The following is an 18,211-nucleotide window of genomic DNA, read 5'->3' as shown; positions in this document are numbered from 1 at the left end:
ATTTTAGAATAAGGCTGCAACATAACAAAATGTGGTAAAATGGAAGGGGTCTGGATACTTTCCAAATGCACTGTGGACACCGAAACACACAGAGACATTATTTTACTGTAGTAGAGGAGAAGTGATCTTTTCTAATGATACCCTTTTTATGTTTCAACTGCACAAATTATGCGCAGAGCAGACACTGCTAAAATGTGAATATCAATGAACAATGATTCTGGAAAATGAATGTTCAGTTTGTTGCGTCAGGTTCTGCTTGGAGCATTTTAGCCATAGACTGTTATACTAGCTGTCTAGTCTGTTTTATAAATGTGCAATAAGCATGAAACATTTATATAAGGATTTTTGCAACTCGTTCTCATTCTGGGAAATATACACTGAGTATACCAAACATTAGGAACTTAATGTTCTTAATGTTTTGTGCACTCAAAGGTAGCCCACTTGATTCCAACATCTGAACAATGTGGACAGGGTCATAGGTGACATAACAGCACTATGAAACACAGGCAATTCAATCTTGCTAATGATCCACTTGACTATTAATAGTTTTTCTTGCTGGCATGTCGGTTATGCTGCGTGCATGATGATCGTTATACTGTCTGAATGAGCACGTTTATATAACACTAGGGCTGTTATGGAATTTTGGGTAATGATTAATTGTCATAGAAATGTTATTTATAAAAAAATTATAAAATGTTTGACTTGAAATGCATCTTTGAAATTTGGATGTGACACAGTACCTAATGAATACAACCAGCCTTGGTGGCGACCCTGTTGAAAAATGAATGATTTTCACCTGGAACTTTTGACTAAAGTGTTTCTGCATGTAATAACTTTACCCACTTCATGTGTTATAATAAATTAAAAATTGAAATGCTGTTAGATAAACTATATTTACTTAAATATGAAGTTGAATCCCCTTTCTCCTGAAATGAATGACAGTATGACGATTATGTTTTTTGTTTTGTTTGTTCACGGTTGTTATCCATAATTGTCGGCTACAAGATTTATACGATAATTGTGCCATCCCTAGGTAACACTCCACTCCATTGTAGTCATATAGCAAGACTTGAACCACAACTGTTTGTCTTGTTCTCTTGCTTGTTTGTGTAAAATAGCTTACAACTTTGCTTGCGAACAAAATGAGGGACTAAAATGTGCACTTGTAGATTTCCTTATGCAATAGTAGTGGCATTTCCACTACTAACCTTAATTGGATCCATGCGGTACGAGCAGTCAGAGGTCTTTTAGGCTTCTTCCTCTCCAGAGTCAGGCCAATGGTGTCAATGTCATGCTGTTTTAACCGGAGATGCTGCTGCCTGCTCTCTCCGACTTCACTACAGCCCTTGATACGTGCTAGTTCTCAGCCTCACTGATGAACAGAGAGATTATTTCCATCTGTTGAGAATTGTTATCTTTCCCACTGTCTTACCCCTCTTTGTTGCTAGCAATATCATTGTAGGAAATTATCTACATTTTATTTTAACCTCTGACAAACATTTGATTCCACTGCCTGGCTAGCCATGTCTGGGTGTCTGCATGAAACAAGACCAGGCCAGAATGCTAGAAAAGTAGGATTTGCAAAGATGTCTAGTGGTGCTAACAAGTACTGGATTGGCAGCTAGGTCATATTATGCTTCACTAATGGTCATACTGACAACCTGGCCAATCCATGCCAAGCTCTCAGCTTATCTGACTGGAAATGATACACCCAGACTCAGGAGCAGCCCAGCCATAGAGGGTGCATGCTTAACAGGTTTCTCTGTACCGTTCCCTCTTATCACGTCAGCGCTCTAGCGTTTATCTCTTACTTCCGCACATTGTCTCAACAAAGCTTCCAAACTGCAAAAATGGAACCCAATCAAGCAAATGTCGGGGGAAAATACAAAAGTTTGTTCCCTTCCAATCTGATGGGACCCAGAGAACCGTTCAGAATTGAAACCTGCTCGTCTTCACATTTCTAATTCGGTGTATGTTTATTGTTTTGCTTACCAAAAACTTGATCAGGCTCACCTGACAAAGTTGGTCACTGAGACCCCCAAACAAGCTAGTTGTGGTTCGATTTGACAACACATAATGGACTTTAAAAAAAGAAACGTACCTTGTATATAACACACAAACGGACCTTAAACGGAGATGTGATCCCATTGATTGAATGGACCCATGAAATCTCTCCTATCGTGTTTGTACTTTTTTGTGAGTGAGCCCACCATGCAGTATTTTGTCTACAGACAACAAAACCCTTACACCTTATAACCCTCTTCTCTCCAGGTTATGCAATGGTCTCAGCGGCCCGTCCAGATCTCCAGGTGGTTCTGTCCCTCTCTCTCGTACCACGGCCGCTGCTCTCCTCCCTCTGCTCTGCCTCTGAGGTTGCTGAGGCGCCTCCTGTGATTTCCCTCCTGGCCAGTGCTCCCTAAAAGAGGCCAAGATTGCCAAGATCTGCCCCGTAGCGAGCATGACAGCCACCACGCGTGGCTCTCCTGTTGGGGGAAACGACAACCAGGCAGGCCAGGCGCCCGACGCTCAGAGTCAGAGCCAGCCCCCGCTGCCACAGAACCAGGTCAGAAGCCTCTCTGTCCCATCCTCTTCTTTAATTTCTGACCTTCACCTCAACATCCTGTTTTTGACTTGTGCTCTCTTCTAGTCCTCTTTCTCTTTTCTACCTCTACTCTGCCCCATCCTCTCACTTCTCTATCCTCTCACTTCTTTGTCTCAACATCCTCTTCTATCTCTCGCCTTTCACTCTCCCCTCTTCACCTTTCCTCTCTGCCGTTTGTTGCCCCCATCCTCTCCTCCTGCTCCTCTTTGTGCTAAAGCACATAGCATGACTTGAACGTCCTCCTCGTGCCCTGTGGGGCATAAAGCTGTCCTGATTCATTTAACGGTAACTATAAATCAAACCTGTATTGGCCTCTGAAACCATAACACAAGTTGTGTGTTTGATGGATGCTGTTTTGGTGTATTGTTTAGACTTGAGTGTTGTTCTGTTACAAATACTGCACCAGTGGCCCACATTGTTACAGCAGCAGCACAGAGACGCATCTAATTGAATCAAACTGTGGGGGGTGACAGTCAGTGCTCACACCTAGGCACACAGAGGGAGAAAGAAAAAGAAGGCAGGGAGACTTGGAAGGAAGAGGTAGGAATCAACAAACACAAGCCCCAGAGTAATAGATAAAGACAGAGTGTGTGTGCTAGGGACAGAGTGTGTGGGCTAGGGATGAGTAGCACCCAGACGTGAGAGGCAAGCTGGCTATGTAGGTCAACCAAGCAGAAAGAGCCTTCTCCACACACCCCCACATTTCCCAAGTTCTGCAGCTCCGCTACCCGCATCAGACACACACACTTGCTGCTACCACTGCTGCTCATACATACGAACAGTCATTAACATATGTCAGACACACACACACAGTTCTTGAAGACATGATGGGAATAAAGAATCATTTATCTGTGGCTTTTCACAGCCTTAAGATTCAAGAGACATGCTGCATTTCTCCTTAACAACTGCATATGCCACATTAATATATTACACACACACACACACACACACACACTGACATGGTGTCAAGTATTTTCCATGCCTCCCCTAGTGTGTGTGCAATGTGCATTTTGTGCACGCTTGTGTATAATGTTGTTTGTACCTCAAGGTTTGGCTAATTGGCTTTAGCTTAGGCTACATTAGGAAAACAAAACACATGGGTATGTTTCGGGGAGATGGAGTTCTATAGCTGATCATTTCTATCCTACAGTGCGACTGTTAGTAAAAAATCCAAAATTTGTTGTAGATTGTTCGAGTACAGTCACAGGTTTTGAGACCTGGCTGCAACAGGGGCCTCAGATAAGATCTTTATCACAGCAGTGCCTCCTTGTGAAATCGTCTCTCAGCTCTTTATGGGCTGGACCTTAACTTCAGTGACGTGTGCAGATTGCAAGTTATAATTTTTTTAATGCAAATCTCCCAATGTCATCAATGCATGATTTTGAGTGAAAGTCTGAGTGACTAGTGCAGATCCCAAGTTAGGACTGAATGATGTGAGCTTGTGTTGAAGAGTGAATGTTGGTGGGAACTGGGAATAGACTGGTTCTGTCCAGATGACTGTCACTAGGCTCTCTGGCTCTCCTGTTATATATTATGAGTCAGTGTTTCCCCTAGTTTTGAGGCGGGTTATTGCGAAATTGGGATTCGGGGAATTTCTGCCCTAAATTCTGTTTTTTGATGGTGTGTTTCAGACGGCGTCCCCTAACTCCACCAATGAGAACTCTCCAGTGAGCCCCCCGGATGAGCAGGGTCAGGGGGACGGCCCCCCCCAGCTGGAGGAGGAGGAGCCTGCCTTCCCTCACACAGACCTGGCCAAGCTGGATGACATGATCAACAGGTACAAACACAACAGGCGTATGTATGTTTGGCATTGAGTTCTGTGGGTGGGTGTGTTAATATAAGGAGGTGTGTGTGGTTGTGAGACGAAATGTGTGTGTATCTGTATTCATGTGGATGTTTTGTTTCCAGACCCCGCTGGGTGGTTCCAGTTCTTCCAAAGGGAGAGTTAGAGGTTCTTCTAGAAGCTGCTATAGAGCTTAGTAAAAAAGGTAAGAATGTTGATTCATTCTATTCCTCGAATCACTCCTCAATACTTTGAACTATGGCAAGCGAGATGGTATAGCAAGCTTGGCTATGTACACATTTGAAATATTATGACTGCACTGTATTTCACCCACAGTGTATGGCGTTTAGACTTGCTTGGTAGCTGACTCACTCTACTTTCGCTTTGTCAATGACTCCATTTAGTTTCTCTTTAGATTGATATTTGACTTGCAGCCCTTCCCAAAAAATCTGTGGTACAGTGGCGTTCGTTGACTTTTAAGATGAGGGAGGGTGATTTTCTTTTTTCTGAGCATGGGCTTACTTCTATTACAGCATGTTGGATGACTATCATTTATATTCCATTCATGTAAAATTGATAGATTACTTTTATATTGTTGAATCCATCAAACAAATGATTTTTGTCAAATTCTGCATCTTTTATTATAATTTCTAAACTCTATTACAGCATGTTGGATGACTATCATTTATATTCCATTCATGTAAAATTGATAGATTTAGGCTACTACATGATACTAAAATTTTTAGCCACCTATACAAACCATTGTCACAATAAATTGTGATTTCAGCAATGGGACTTTCTCCTCGTGATTTTGAACAAATGCCGAGTTTTTGTGTGGCAGCAGGAGGAGAGGGAGAGAGATGACCATAGTAAATGCCGTTGTATCACATTTAACAAACCATATAGTCCAATACCTATACCGCCAAGCCCAAACCCATCACACTCTTGCACACTCTTTCCTGCATCTAGCAGATCTAGGTTGTAATCATTAGTCGAACAGTTGCAAACGAGAGATTCTATTGGACAAATTCAGGTATGTTTATCCCCGTTTTTGTTCTGTTTGTTTCCGTTTAAGAAAAGCTTTCCAACAGAATTAGCGGAATGAATACACTCCTGATCACACTCAATACAGTTAACTTTCATAGCAGCCACATACAAACAGCATCTTCACTTTGCTCATTGTATAATTACTTCTCGCATTTTCACATTCTCCTCCTCTCAAGTTTTCCCATTGCTTGTGGACTTCAGTGCACAACACATCAGCTGTCTGACAAGGCAAAAAAAAACGTCCAAACCATATCATAACCGTTAACTGCTGCACATAGCCTACATCGTTATCACCATTGACGTGACTATCATTAATGTGATGACTGTTATTTATTGAATAATTTCCTACTATGTTTAATTGGTACAAGATTAAATTAATCATGTAGCAATTAACTCATTTGGAATTTGGGGCACCACAGGAAAATGTGTTTGAGTTATTATCTCCCGATTTAAACTCTAAAGATATATAAATATCTCTTACATCAATAACAGTCAATTATTAATTATTACCTCATCAATCTCGTTCTGAATGTCGCAGCCTTCGTAAATCTGCACAAACCCTTGTCTCTCTGATCATTCCGTACCACACAAATTAATTTTATTATTTACTTACTAATTAGCTAAATGATAACATAAGACACACTCATACACACTGTATAGATTATTGATAAGAAACTTAATACGATGACAACAAGTCCGTAGCAGACTAACACTATGACACTTGTTACACAAGATGGAGAGTTAAAGAGAGAGAGAGAGCGAGAAAGAGAAGCAACACTTGGATACAGTTGGAAACTATCCTTACAGTAGCCCTAATACCTTGCCCGAACTGCCGCTCTTTTGGCTAAGAGGTAATGTATGTATTTCTGTGTTGAAGGTCTTCGCTGGGTATCTCTGTTGGGCCCAGGCCTTCATGAGCAGGGTTCCGCTTGGTGAGAAGGGGGCCTGTTCTTCGAATGGCCTCCTTCGTTCGCGGGTGTCTCTGATTGTCCACAAGAGGTCACAATGTCCTTCTTCTTAGTTGTCTGTTTATTTGAATTCGTTCTGGAAGTGGTCTCCTGAGGACGGCTAATCAGCCGTGTCGATGATCCCAGAGTGGTGATAAAAACAGTGTAGGCAACGATGATTTGAAGAGAATAACCGGATGGTCCAACTTAAATTCACCTTCTTAGATACAGCTACTCAACTAACTGTTAACTTCTTATGGTATAGGGGAAGCTTGCGTCCCACTTGGCCAAAAGCCAGGGAAAATGCAGCACGGCAAATTCAAATAAAATGATATAAAAATCTAACTTTCATTAAATCACACATATAAGATACTAAATTAAAGCTACACTCGTCGTGAATCCAGCCAACATGTCAGATTGTAAAAAGGCTTTTCGACGAAAGCATAAGAAGCTATTATCTAATGATAGCACAACAGTAAAAGAGGGTAGCATATTTCAACCCGGCAGGCGCGACACAAAACACAGAAATAAAATATAAAACATGCCTTACCTTTGACGAGCTTCTTTTGTTGGCACTCCAATATGTCCCATAAACATCACAATTGGTCCTTTTGTTCGATTAATTCCGTCCATATATATCCAAAATGTCCATTTATTTGGCGCGTTTGATCCAGAAAAAAACAGCTTCCAAATTGCGCAACGTCACTACAAAATATTTCAAATGTTGCCTGTAAACTTTGCCAAAACATTTCAAACTACTTTTGTAATACAACTTTAGGTATTTTTAAACGTTAATAATCGATCAAATTGAAGACTGGTCTATCTGTGTTCAATACAGGAAGACAACAAACCAAGCAACTTTTCAAGTCTTGCGCAACTCTCAACAGTGTTATGCAGTTCCTAGATGGCCTTACTACTTCCATTGCACAAAGGAATAACCTCAACGAAATTCCAAAGACTGGTGACATCCAGTGGAATCGGTAGGAACTGAAAACAAGTTCTCACTGAACTCACTGAACAGACCGAGACCTAAAATAAAAGAATTCTGAACGGTTTTGCCTGCTACATAAATTCTGATATACTCACAGACATGATTCAAACAGGTTTAGAAACTTCGGAGTGTTTTCTATCCAAATCTACTAATAATATGCTTATCTTATATTCTTGGCATGAGTAGCAGGAAGTTGAAATTGGGCACGCTATTTATCCAAAAGTGAAAATGCTGCCCCCTATACCTTAAGAAGTTGAGGTTCCTTTGTCTTCTTCAACCTAGTGTTGGAGTTTTCGGGTTCGTGACTAATGTGGACCAAGCTGCAGCTTTCGATCCATCTAGTCTGATTATATTCATTCTGAACTTAATCGTTTTATACCCTCGGGTAGAAAGGGGCTTTTACGTGACACGCTCCCTGGGGCATGGCTAGTTACGAAGCAAGGCATCATAATTACTATGATCTTGTTAGGGAACTAAAAACAATCCTATCGTCACAAAAACGTTCTCTTTATCCTTGATATTTTCTACACAACCTAAATAATGTAAACCTGATATACACAGTGTTAAAGCTCTACAAGTTACAATGTTTTTGTTATAGCATCTTCATAACTATTTTAATGACAACAAAATAGACATACATTTTCCATATTCCATCTCTCATCATTCCCAACATTCGGATGTTGAAATATGTGGTCCCAGTGTCCATTGTTTGATGTTGAAGTTCGGGGCGGCAAAAGTCTCACGGTAACAAAGGGATTTGGCTATCTGTCTGCCATTGCCAGTTGATCTGGCACCTTTGATCCTTACCAAGGAGGTAAAGTCATGACACCATATTAGCACACTTCATAGACCACATAACTACTAGAACAGGTTAGTAAACCGGCTAGAATCATGCAGTACAGTATACAGTCAGCAAGCAGTTTAGGAGTTACACCGGAGGGCCCCTGTGGCAATAAATTAATAAAACCAAAAGCTTACCCTGACTTGCTAGCTAACATAATATCCCTCTCTCTTTTGAGCTGGGTGTTTGAGTAGGCTAAACTAGCTAGCTGCAGTCAACTACTCACCACATTTTATGCACTGCAGTGCTAGCTAGCTGTAGCTTATGCTTTCAGTAATAGATTCATTCTCTGATCCTTGGGTGGATAACATGTCAGTTCATGCTGCAAGAGCTTTGATAGGCTGGCGGCCGCCCTCCGGAAGTTGTCGTAATTGCTGTGTAAGTCTATGGAAGAGGGTGAGAACCATGCGCCTCCTAGGTTTTTGTATTGAAGTCATTGTATCCAGAGGAGGACGGAAGCGATCTGTCCTCCGGCTACACCATTGTGCTACCCTAGAGACCTTCATTGCAAAACAGTGTCATTGTGCTACCCTATAGACCTTCATTGCAAAACAGTGTGTTTTAATACATTATTTTGTGATGTGAATATATTAAGTATAGTTAAACTATTTACATTTTTATGAAATTCACTGAGGAGGATGGTCCTTCCCTTCCTCCTGAGGAGCCTTCACTGATGTGGGAGTACAATATCTCCATGCACCTAATTATTTTCTCTCTGTTTAGGACTTGATGTGAAGTGTGAGGCGTGCCAGAGGTTTTTCCGAGATGGCCTGACCATCTCCTTCACCAAGATCCTTACAGACGAGGCCGTCAGCGGGTGGAAGTTTGAGATCCATGTGAGTCTTCTTCTTTATTGTATATCATTTCATCAGGATAATGGTCACTGTTTTTTAAGAAGTCACGGACCCACTTCCAAAACTTTGAAAACCCTTCCTCCTCCCAGTCCCTTCCTTAGGGTAATCACTAATTTGACATGATTGGATTGGTGAAACCTATCCAACGGAAATCCTGTTTTTTGACCAATCCAATTGTGTTGAATCCAATTGTGTTAATTGTGATTAACTCAAGAAGGGAAGGATGCATTTCTTAAGAAGTATTCAAACAGGGCCTTGCTAAGGGGAGTGACATCACCAGAAGCACCCTCCTGTTGAGATCCGATGAATTTATTTTCTGTCATCTGTTGAAAGCAAAGCAGGTGGCTTATGTTCCTCAGTCTTGTCGGTCAACACAGTTTGCTATCTGGACCCTTGAGCTGGAGCAAAGAAGGAAAAATGAACGGAGAATCCCAGGGGTGATCAATGCTCTTTTTATTGGAGGAGGGGGCTTTGGTTTGGCTGTTCTGTTTAACTCAGTAACATTGACCCTGAATAGCCGCTCTCAGTAGAGTGTGAGCCACCCACTCTGACAGCCCAGCTCTATATCTAGCTATGGGCTCAGGTCCACCCCAATAGTCTCAAATCAACTCCTATGTCTCACACTTACTTCTTGGGACTTGACTTAGACATGAAAGGATTGACGGAGTACAATATCAAAGGGAAAGGTGGGGCTAATTTCAGATTTGAGAAATGTCAGGGGTAGGGTGGATAAGATATCAAACTAGACAATATACATTGTTTCTGGCACTAGTTACTATAGCCACAAAGTTATAATTATGGCTAAACCCTGCCCTTTTCTATAATCTCTCTTCTTAAAATCTGATTTTTAAACCTAACCACCCTGCTAACCAGGGGTTGGAACCAAAATTATTTCCCATTTGTTTTTGTTCTGAATAGAACCGCAGCGGTCTAAGGCACTGCATCTCAGTGCTAGGGGCGTCACTACAGACCCTGGTTTGATTTTATGCTGTATCTCATCCGGCCATGATTTGGAGTCCCATAGGGTGGCGCACAATTTGGCCCAGCGTCGTTAGGGTTTGGCCAGGGTAGGCTGTCATTGTAAATAGGAGTTTGTTCTTAACTGGCTTGCCTAGTTAAATAAAAAATAAACATTTTTTTTGTTCTGTTCCGACCAGCATTAATAAGTTCTGAACTGGTTTGAACACATTTTTTTTTCCTGTTTATATCATTCCTTTTTAAACCTGTGAAATCAAGAGTTTTTACATTTAGCTCATTAATTAACTCTACCAATCACTGCGGATAGAGCTGCTTGCTATGGACCGGGCAAGCTAGTTTACATGCTTGGACAGTGTAGGGCGTGAGATCTGACAGAAGTTTTGCGGGGTTGACATGACATGGAGGCTTGGCTTGAAGCACTGGGCATCGTGATATAATGTGCATTTGACTGTTTTTAGGATATTAGTAGAAAGCCTATCAATTACATAGTACTAGCTAGATACCTGAGGAGGAGCGGCTAATATGGAGGACATCTGAACATCTGATAGTTGGCTCATCACCGAGGCTGGCTCAATGCTTTGGACCAGAGCTAGCTAACAAGCTTGTGTGTGTGTGCAGCGACACCAGAATTCAAAACACGTCATACCTTTTTTGTTGTTGTTAATAAATCTAATGTGAAACATGATAACTATAGTGTCCTTAACCTAGAAATCATGCTGGCCGGCAGACACTGGAAGGATAAGATAATAATTGTTAATTTCCTTCCCTCCAAAAAAATAGATCCTGGTTTTCTGTTCCTTAAACTGGTTACAACCCCTGCTGCTAACCTTATGCCTAACCTTAAATTAAGACCAAAGAGCAAATTTTTGTTTTCATGAATTTTTGCCGTGTAACCAATTTTGACTTTATGGCTGTGGTAACTAGTGTCAACCAGGCTATGTGGAGCCGTCACCATGTTGCTGACAGCTATCTTTAAATACATTTTTCTTATTTTTTTATTGAACCTTTATTTAACTAGGCAAGTCGGTTAAGAAGAAATTCTCATTTACAATGACTGCCTGGAGGACGCTGGGCCAATTGTGCGCCGCCACATGGGACTCGCAATCACGGCTGGCTGTGATGCAGCCTGGATTCGGACCAGGGTGTCTGTAGTGACGCCTCTAGCACAGAGATGCAGTGCCTTAGACCGCTGTGCCACTCTGATTCCTCCAGGTCTACAAAGACTTGAAGGGTTAGGGGCTATAGTAGGGGTTGGGTTTTCTCTGGGCACCAGACTATACTTCAAGGCTTTTTCAAAATGTTCTCTGTCTATCAGAGAGCTATTACTGCTTACATTTGTATGTTAAGATTGAAATAGACCTCTTGTGCTGTTTCAGGGCAAATCACCTCACTGATTGTTTTGAAATTATTAAACTAACTGCTCTCTCGCTCTCGCTCTCTCTCGCTCTCGCTCTCGCTCGCTCTCGCTCTCTCTCGCTCGCTCTCTCTCGCTCTCTCTCGCTCTCGCTCTCTCTCGCTCTCTCTCGCTCTCTCTCGCTCGCTCTCGCTCTCGCTCTCTCTCGCTCTCTCTCCCTGTCCAGAGGTGTATCATCAACAACACACACCGGCTGGTGGAGCTGTGTGTGGCCAAGCTTTCTCAGGACTGGTTCCCCTTGCTGGAGCTGCTGGCCATGGCCACCAACCCCCACTGCAAGTTCCACATCTACAACGGCACACGGCCCTCTGAGACGGTGCCTGCCGGGGTGCAGCTGGCCGATGATGAGCTCTTCGCCCGCCCCCCTGACCCTCGCTCCCCCAAGGTAGGGTTCGAATTCAAGGTAGCCCCCCCCCAAAGATTTCTTATTTCTCACCCAAGTTGTTCTCCCATTGTACTCCTTGATACTCTCCCATCAATTACTCCAAATAAATATCACGTGGGCACTAGAACAGTCAAACATTTCAAATGCCTATCCCTGGTTGCAGGGACTGTTACCACTACAACTTACTCCTGTTAGCCAATATCTTTTTCCAAAATCACCAATAAACCCCACTTTACTACATTTGCACACACTGTATTTAGATTTTTCTTTTTCTCCCATCTTAATCTCTTCATATCTGCACAATGAGAAATGTTTGAATACATTTTTTGAATTGAGACTAAATAAAATATCCTCTGGATATCTGCGATTGCCATAGGAACAGAGAACAGTCTTTTTAGTCATCTGTTGGCCTGCAATTTATTTTCTTGGAACAAATCTACAGAGCAGTATTGTTTGCTCTGGGCTTGCCGCCTTAGGGCCAGCGCACAGAAACAGAGGAGGATCCCTCCGTGCACTGCATAGAAAATGGAAGAGGGATGAAAATACAAGAAAAGGATGCACTCGAGTGTTTTTGAGTTTAAATGAGAGTGGGCCATGCCAGGGAGAGTGTGATTTCTTCTATGAAAAGTGCGATGAATGGAGCGTGGGCCGGGGTGGTCAATGTGAACATTGTTGCGGAGGGAAGCCAAGGCGGCAGCTGCCTGTCTGCTGTAGATGGCAGGCAGCCCAATATGAACACTGCTGCAGCCTCTGGGCATGTGGGTTGAATCAGAAGCCAACCAGTTCTCCTCTGATTTTCTCTTCAATCAACCCAAGCCTTTCTGTGTAATAGCTGCGAGACGAGAGGGATATATTTGTATAGCTCAACAACTTGAGTGAATAGTGGTCGGATGGTGAGTGTCTTTACCATGTGTGTTCTTTTTTGCTCTTTGTTTACAGGGCTGGTTGGTGGATTTAATAAACAAATTTGGCTCGTTAAATGGGTTTCAAACACTGCACGATCGCTTCATAGGTGGCCAAGCACTGAACGTCCAGATCATCGCCGCACTTATCAAGTGAGTTGGCCTGTGAACACACACACACTTTAATGCAGGGGTTTTCGAACTGGTCACTGGCCCCTTAGGGCAGGGGGTCTGCGAAATTGGCTTCAAAACTGCACAATTTTCTTATACCTTTCTAGTTGTTAGAGCTGTAGTGAGGTCAACATAATGAGTCTACCAAATCTATTCATTTTAAAATGTTGATTACTTGCCATTACCATCCACCTGATAATAAGACATTATTTTTGTTGTTCTTGTTGCTGACATATATGGGTGTCCCTGGTTTGCCTGGGTGGGGGTCCCTGGGCAAGAAAAGGTTGAAAACTCCTGCTTTAATAGCATGTTTCATTACATTTCCAAGTGCTTTCTACATCACACTCCCGCTGTATTTATTTGGACAGTGAAGCTACATTAAATTTAGCTCTATACTCCAGTATTTTTTTATTTGAGAACATTTTCTATACGAGGCGACAGTACATAATGTCACCTTTTACTCAATGGTATTTCCAATGCATATGTTTTACAGTTTAGAAATGAAAGCACTTTATGTATCTAGTCCCCCCACAAATTCACTTTATATGAAACATTCAGACCCCTTGACCTTTTCCACATTTTGTTATGTTACAGCCTTATTTAAAAATGTATTAAATAAAAAAATAAAACATCGGCAGCAATCTACACACTGTACTCCATAATGAGAAAGTGAAAACAGGTTTTTAGAATATTTTTGTAAATGTATTCAAATTAAATAAGATACCTTATTTACAAGTATTCAGACCCTTTGCTAGACTCGAAATTGAGCTCAGGATGCACTCCTGTTTCCATTGATCATCCTTGAGATGTTTCTACAACTTGATTGGAGTCCACCTGTGTTGAATTAAAGTGATTGGACATGATTTGGAAAGGCACACACCTGTCTATATAAGGTCCCACAGTTGACAGTGCATGTCAGAGCAGAAACCAAGCCAAGAGGTCGAAGGCATTGTCCATAGAGCTCCGAGACAAGATTGTATAGAGGCACAGATCTGGGGAAGGATACCAGATCTGTGTCTTTAGTGAGCTAACCAGTTAGTTAACGTTAGCTCACGGTTTGTGTAGTCATACCTTTTCACATGGTGACATGCTAGCTTTAGCCCACCAGTGAAGGGATATTTAGCTAGCTAGCTAGGTAACATTAACTCACTATTTGTGTAGACAGACTTGCTAGCTAACATTGTGTCGAGGCACAGAAAAGGGGGAAGGGTACCAAAAAATGTCAGCAGCATTGAAGGTCCTCAATAACACTGTGGCGTCCATCATTCTTAAATGGAATAAGTTTGATACCACCAAGTCTCTTCGTAGAGCCTGCAGCCCGGCCAAACTGAGCAATCGGGGGAGAAGGGCCTTGGTCAGGTGACCAAGAACCCGATGGTCACTCTGACAGAGCTCCGGAGTTCCTTTGTTGAGATGGGAGAACCTTCCAGAAGGACAACCATCTCTGTAGCCTGTTTGGAATTTGCCAAAAGGCACTTAGACTCTCATGAGAAACAAGATTATCTGGTCTGGTGAAACCAAGATTCAACACTTTGGCCTAAAGTGAAGGTTCAACTTTCGACAGGACAATGACCCTAAGCACACAGCCAAGACAACGCAGGAGAGGCTTCGGTACAAGTCTCTGAATGTCCTTGAGTGGCCCAGCCAGAGCCCGGACTTGAACCCGATCTAGCATCTCTGGAGAGACGGGAAAATAGCTGTGTAGCGACGCTCCCCATCCAACCTGACAGAGCTTGAGAGGATCTGCAGAGAAGAATGGGAGGAACTCCCCAAATACAGGTGTGCCAAGCTTGTAGTGTCATACCCAAGAAGACTCGAGGATGTAATTGCTACCAAAGGTGCTTCAACAAAGTACTGAGTGAAGGGTCTTGATACTTATGTAGATGTGATATTTATGTTTTTTTTAATATTTAATACATTTGAAAAAATCTGTTTTTGCTTTGTCATTATGAGGTATTGTGGGTAGATTGAGGGGGGTAAACGATTTAGTCAATTTTAGAATAAGCCTGAAACCTAACAAAATGTGGAAAAAGTCCAGGTCTGAATACTTCCAAAGGCTAACTCAACTCCATGCACCACCAGTGTATATCATCCCACCAGTAAAGAAGGCCTCAGGTTCTTGCTCTGATAGCTGTCTTCATGACTGGTTTGTGAAAATGCTTTAATGTGGCCCATACAACAATCAAACTCACAACTCTTGTTTTTTTTAATAAACATGCTTCAACATATAGACTGGGTTCATATGGTCATAAAAATCCTGGAAAACTCATGGAGTTTTATAATGGTGTTTTACAGGCCTGGAAAATATTTGGAAAATGATCAAATCCAAAAAGGTTTGGAAAAGTAATTGAAATGTATTTAATCATTTTGGTTAATGTAAGTTATTTAGCCACGGTTTTTAAAAATTTTGTCAATCAAATAAAAATCCACATACTAGCCAGGATCGGAATGACACTTTAGCGTGTCTTTGTTTGCGTGCATCACCTGCATGTGTGCGAGACGAGTGGGCCGTAACTAAAGGAGAGACAGTAGGACATTGCAGTAGCAGGTAGGCCAATAAAATATGATAAAGAATAGACGAATAACTAGGTAGCCAATTCAAAACATTTAATTGTAGCCTCTAGTTTACCGTTTATCTATTATTAGCATGTATTCATGTCCCAAAAAACTTTCCCCCCAACACTCGTGAATAAGGCCATTCAAAGTTGATTTACTTTTTTGAACGATTCATATGATTAATTTAAATTATTCTTTTTGATTTAACTAACAATTCACTCCGCCATTATATTAGTTGGGATTCGGTTCAATTGCGGGGAATTTAGTCATGTGAATCAAAATGATAAAATGTGTATGAACCCTATATAGAGCTAGGGGAACGACATGGTCTACTGGACGTGTTGCGACTGTTTTGTGTTGTCCTCCAGGCCTTTTGGGCAGTGTTACGAGTTCCTCACATTGCACACGGTGAAGAAGTACTTCCTGCCCGTCATCGAGATGGTTCCTCAGTTTCTGGAGAACCTGACAGATGAGGAGCTGAAGAAGGAGGCCAAGAACGAAGCCAAAAATGACGCCCTGTCCATGATCATCAAGTCCCTGAAGAACCTGGCCTCCAGGGTGCCTGGGCAGGAGGAGACCGTGAAGAGTTTAGAGATTTTTAGGTTAAAAATGATTCTTAGGTGAGTTCGCTACAAACTGTCTTAAAGCTTTTGTTTTAAAACACCTGCCTTTCAAACTGTTGGCTGAATGCTAACCTGAGATGTGCACAAATCATGTATTCATGTCAATAAGGGTTTTGTAGTCTTTTGTTAGGGATTGCCCCAATGTGAACTATTTGTTGATAGTAATCTGTGGTGGTTGTTTTCATCCACAGGTTATTGCAAATTTCCTCTTTTAATGGCAAAATGAATGCACTAAATGAAGTAAACAAGGTAATCTCAAGTGTGTCCTACTACACACATCGACATGGCAACCCTGAGGAGGAGGAGTGGCTTACTGCAGAGCGCATGGCGGTGAGTTAACCACCAACCTATCAAATGTATTTTTATAACGAGCGCTTTTGTCACAAAGTGCGTAATATAGAGAGTGTACATTGGTGTTGTTTCTGGTGGCATAGTCAGCAGAACTGTTGGTGTTTGAGTGGAGATTGAAAGATGCCTCTGTCTCTCAGGAGTGGATCCAGCAGAACCACATCCTGTCCATCGTGCTGAGGGACAGTCTGCACCAGCCTCAGTACGTAGAAAAACTAGAGAAGATACTTCGCTTCGTCATCAAAGAGAAAGCTCTTACCATGCAGGACCTGGACAACATCTGGGCTGCACAGGTACTGTGTGTTTGTGTGTGTGTTTGAAGAGAGAGCCATTGATTATCACACACATCGTGCATGGTTCAGGTGAAAGGGATATGACCTATAACTAGGGCAAAGCTTTTTTGTGTACTTGTTAGCAAGTATTTCCAGCATTATCCACAATAATTGCTGCAGGTAAAAAATCCTTGGAAATGTGCTGTAATTGACACAAGTTGTCTCCAGTCAATGTCTGGTTGTGCGTGTGTGTTTGTTTGCGTGATTGGCTGAGTCGGGAGGCGTAGCTCTGTGAATCTTAATCTCACAAAACCTATTATTTGTGAGGGAATACAATTTGTAGACCAGTGATTCTATACCTCTCCAACAGACTCAGAAGTTGTATCAAAAAAATCTGTTAAATTCGGTGCAGTTAAAGGGGAAAGTCAATGAAACCAACCATGGAATTATATTCAAATGAATTTGGGGGGGTAGCCCAGACTGGAACTCGAACCTGGGTCCAGCAACTTTCAAGCCAACACCTTAAGTGGCAGAGCTACGCATTTTCTGGTCCCTCCGCCAAACACAAACACACAACCAGACATTGATTGATTGATTTGGAGATGGCTTGTGTCAATTACAAAATATTTCCTAGGATTTCTTACCTGCAGCAACACTCGTGGTTAATGCTGGAAATACCGGTAAAAGCACAGTGCCTCAAAAAGTGCACCAAAAGCATGGTTTTACCTGTAACGGCTCTAAAAGCAGAATGGGAAATCCCTTGTCTTAGCTGGGGGATTTCCAGGTCATTGGGTTTGATCGACTGAAAACGCCCTTTCCTAAGCATGGCTCGGTCCATTAAATTATGTTTATGTGCTCCTGCATTGTCTATCGGAGGCTGGAAACAGGAAATGTGATTGTTTACATGTTTGTTGACACTTTGTTCCACCCGCAGGCTGGTAAACATGAGGCCATCGTGAAGAACGTCCACGACCTCCTGGCCAAGCTGGCCTGGGACTTCTCCCCTGAGCAGCTCGACCACCTTTTTGACTGCTTCAAGGTGAGAGACTTCTCTCCGTTCGCGCGCACACACACACACACACACACACACACACACACACACACTGCTCTCCTAACCCCCGTGGTGGTGTTTGTGGCCTGCAGGCGAGTTGGACGAACGCTAGTAAGAAGCAGCGTGAGAAGCTGCTGGAGCTGATCCGTCGTCTGGCAGAGGATGACAAGGATGGAGTGATGGCCCACAAGGTAATCAGGGCTCGACATTCAGGTCAATTTGCCAGTCCAGACGGGGTCAGTGACAAATGAAAGCTACTGGCCCGAATGGAACAAAATATTGACCAGGTCAAGATCTATCAGTAAAGCGAATGATGCGAGCATAATTTCAATAGCAGGTGATTTTATCTTCCATTAGGTCGTAGCAAGTATCCTATACACGGTTCATACAGACAAATGCAAGGACTTTCAAGGACTTTTTTTCAAGCACTTCATTGTAATTTTCAA

At 42.3% G+C, this 18,211-nt stretch overlaps 1 protein-coding gene across 7 annotated transcripts in view; it reads left to right on the top strand.

Moving 5' to 3' along the window:
• The window catches only part of LOC112225329 (probable ubiquitin carboxyl-terminal hydrolase FAF-X), an 86,772-nt gene that overhangs the window by 15,042 nt on the left and 53,519 nt on the right, over window positions 1-18,211 (top strand). For all 7 annotated transcript variants that reach the window (XM_024389193.2, XM_024389190.2, XM_024389189.2 and 4 more), the window contains exons 2-12: window positions 2,272-2,563; window positions 4,234-4,379; window positions 4,511-4,590; window positions 8,935-9,047; window positions 11,624-11,842; window positions 12,782-12,897; window positions 15,840-16,091; window positions 16,286-16,424; window positions 16,583-16,735; window positions 17,649-17,753; window positions 17,858-17,956. In XM_024389193.2, the coding sequence (XP_024244961.1) occupies window positions 2,459-2,563; window positions 4,234-4,379; window positions 4,511-4,590; window positions 8,935-9,047; window positions 11,624-11,842; window positions 12,782-12,897; window positions 15,840-16,091; window positions 16,286-16,424; window positions 16,583-16,735; window positions 17,649-17,753; window positions 17,858-17,956 (1,527 nt within the window). In that variant the 5' untranslated portion in view covers window positions 2,272-2,458. The remainder of the gene's footprint in view (window positions 1-2,271; window positions 2,564-4,233; window positions 4,380-4,510; window positions 4,591-8,934; window positions 9,048-11,623; window positions 11,843-12,781; window positions 12,898-15,839; window positions 16,092-16,285; window positions 16,425-16,582; window positions 16,736-17,648; window positions 17,754-17,857; window positions 17,957-18,211) is intronic.

Source organism: Oncorhynchus tshawytscha, linkage group LG26 (assembly GCF_018296145.1).
Source record: "Oncorhynchus tshawytscha isolate Ot180627B linkage group LG26, Otsh_v2.0, whole genome shotgun sequence".
In the NCBI taxonomy this organism is placed as follows: domain Eukaryota; kingdom Metazoa; phylum Chordata; class Actinopteri; order Salmoniformes; family Salmonidae; genus Oncorhynchus; species Oncorhynchus tshawytscha.
This window is presented reverse-complemented; position numbering and strand designations above follow the sequence as displayed.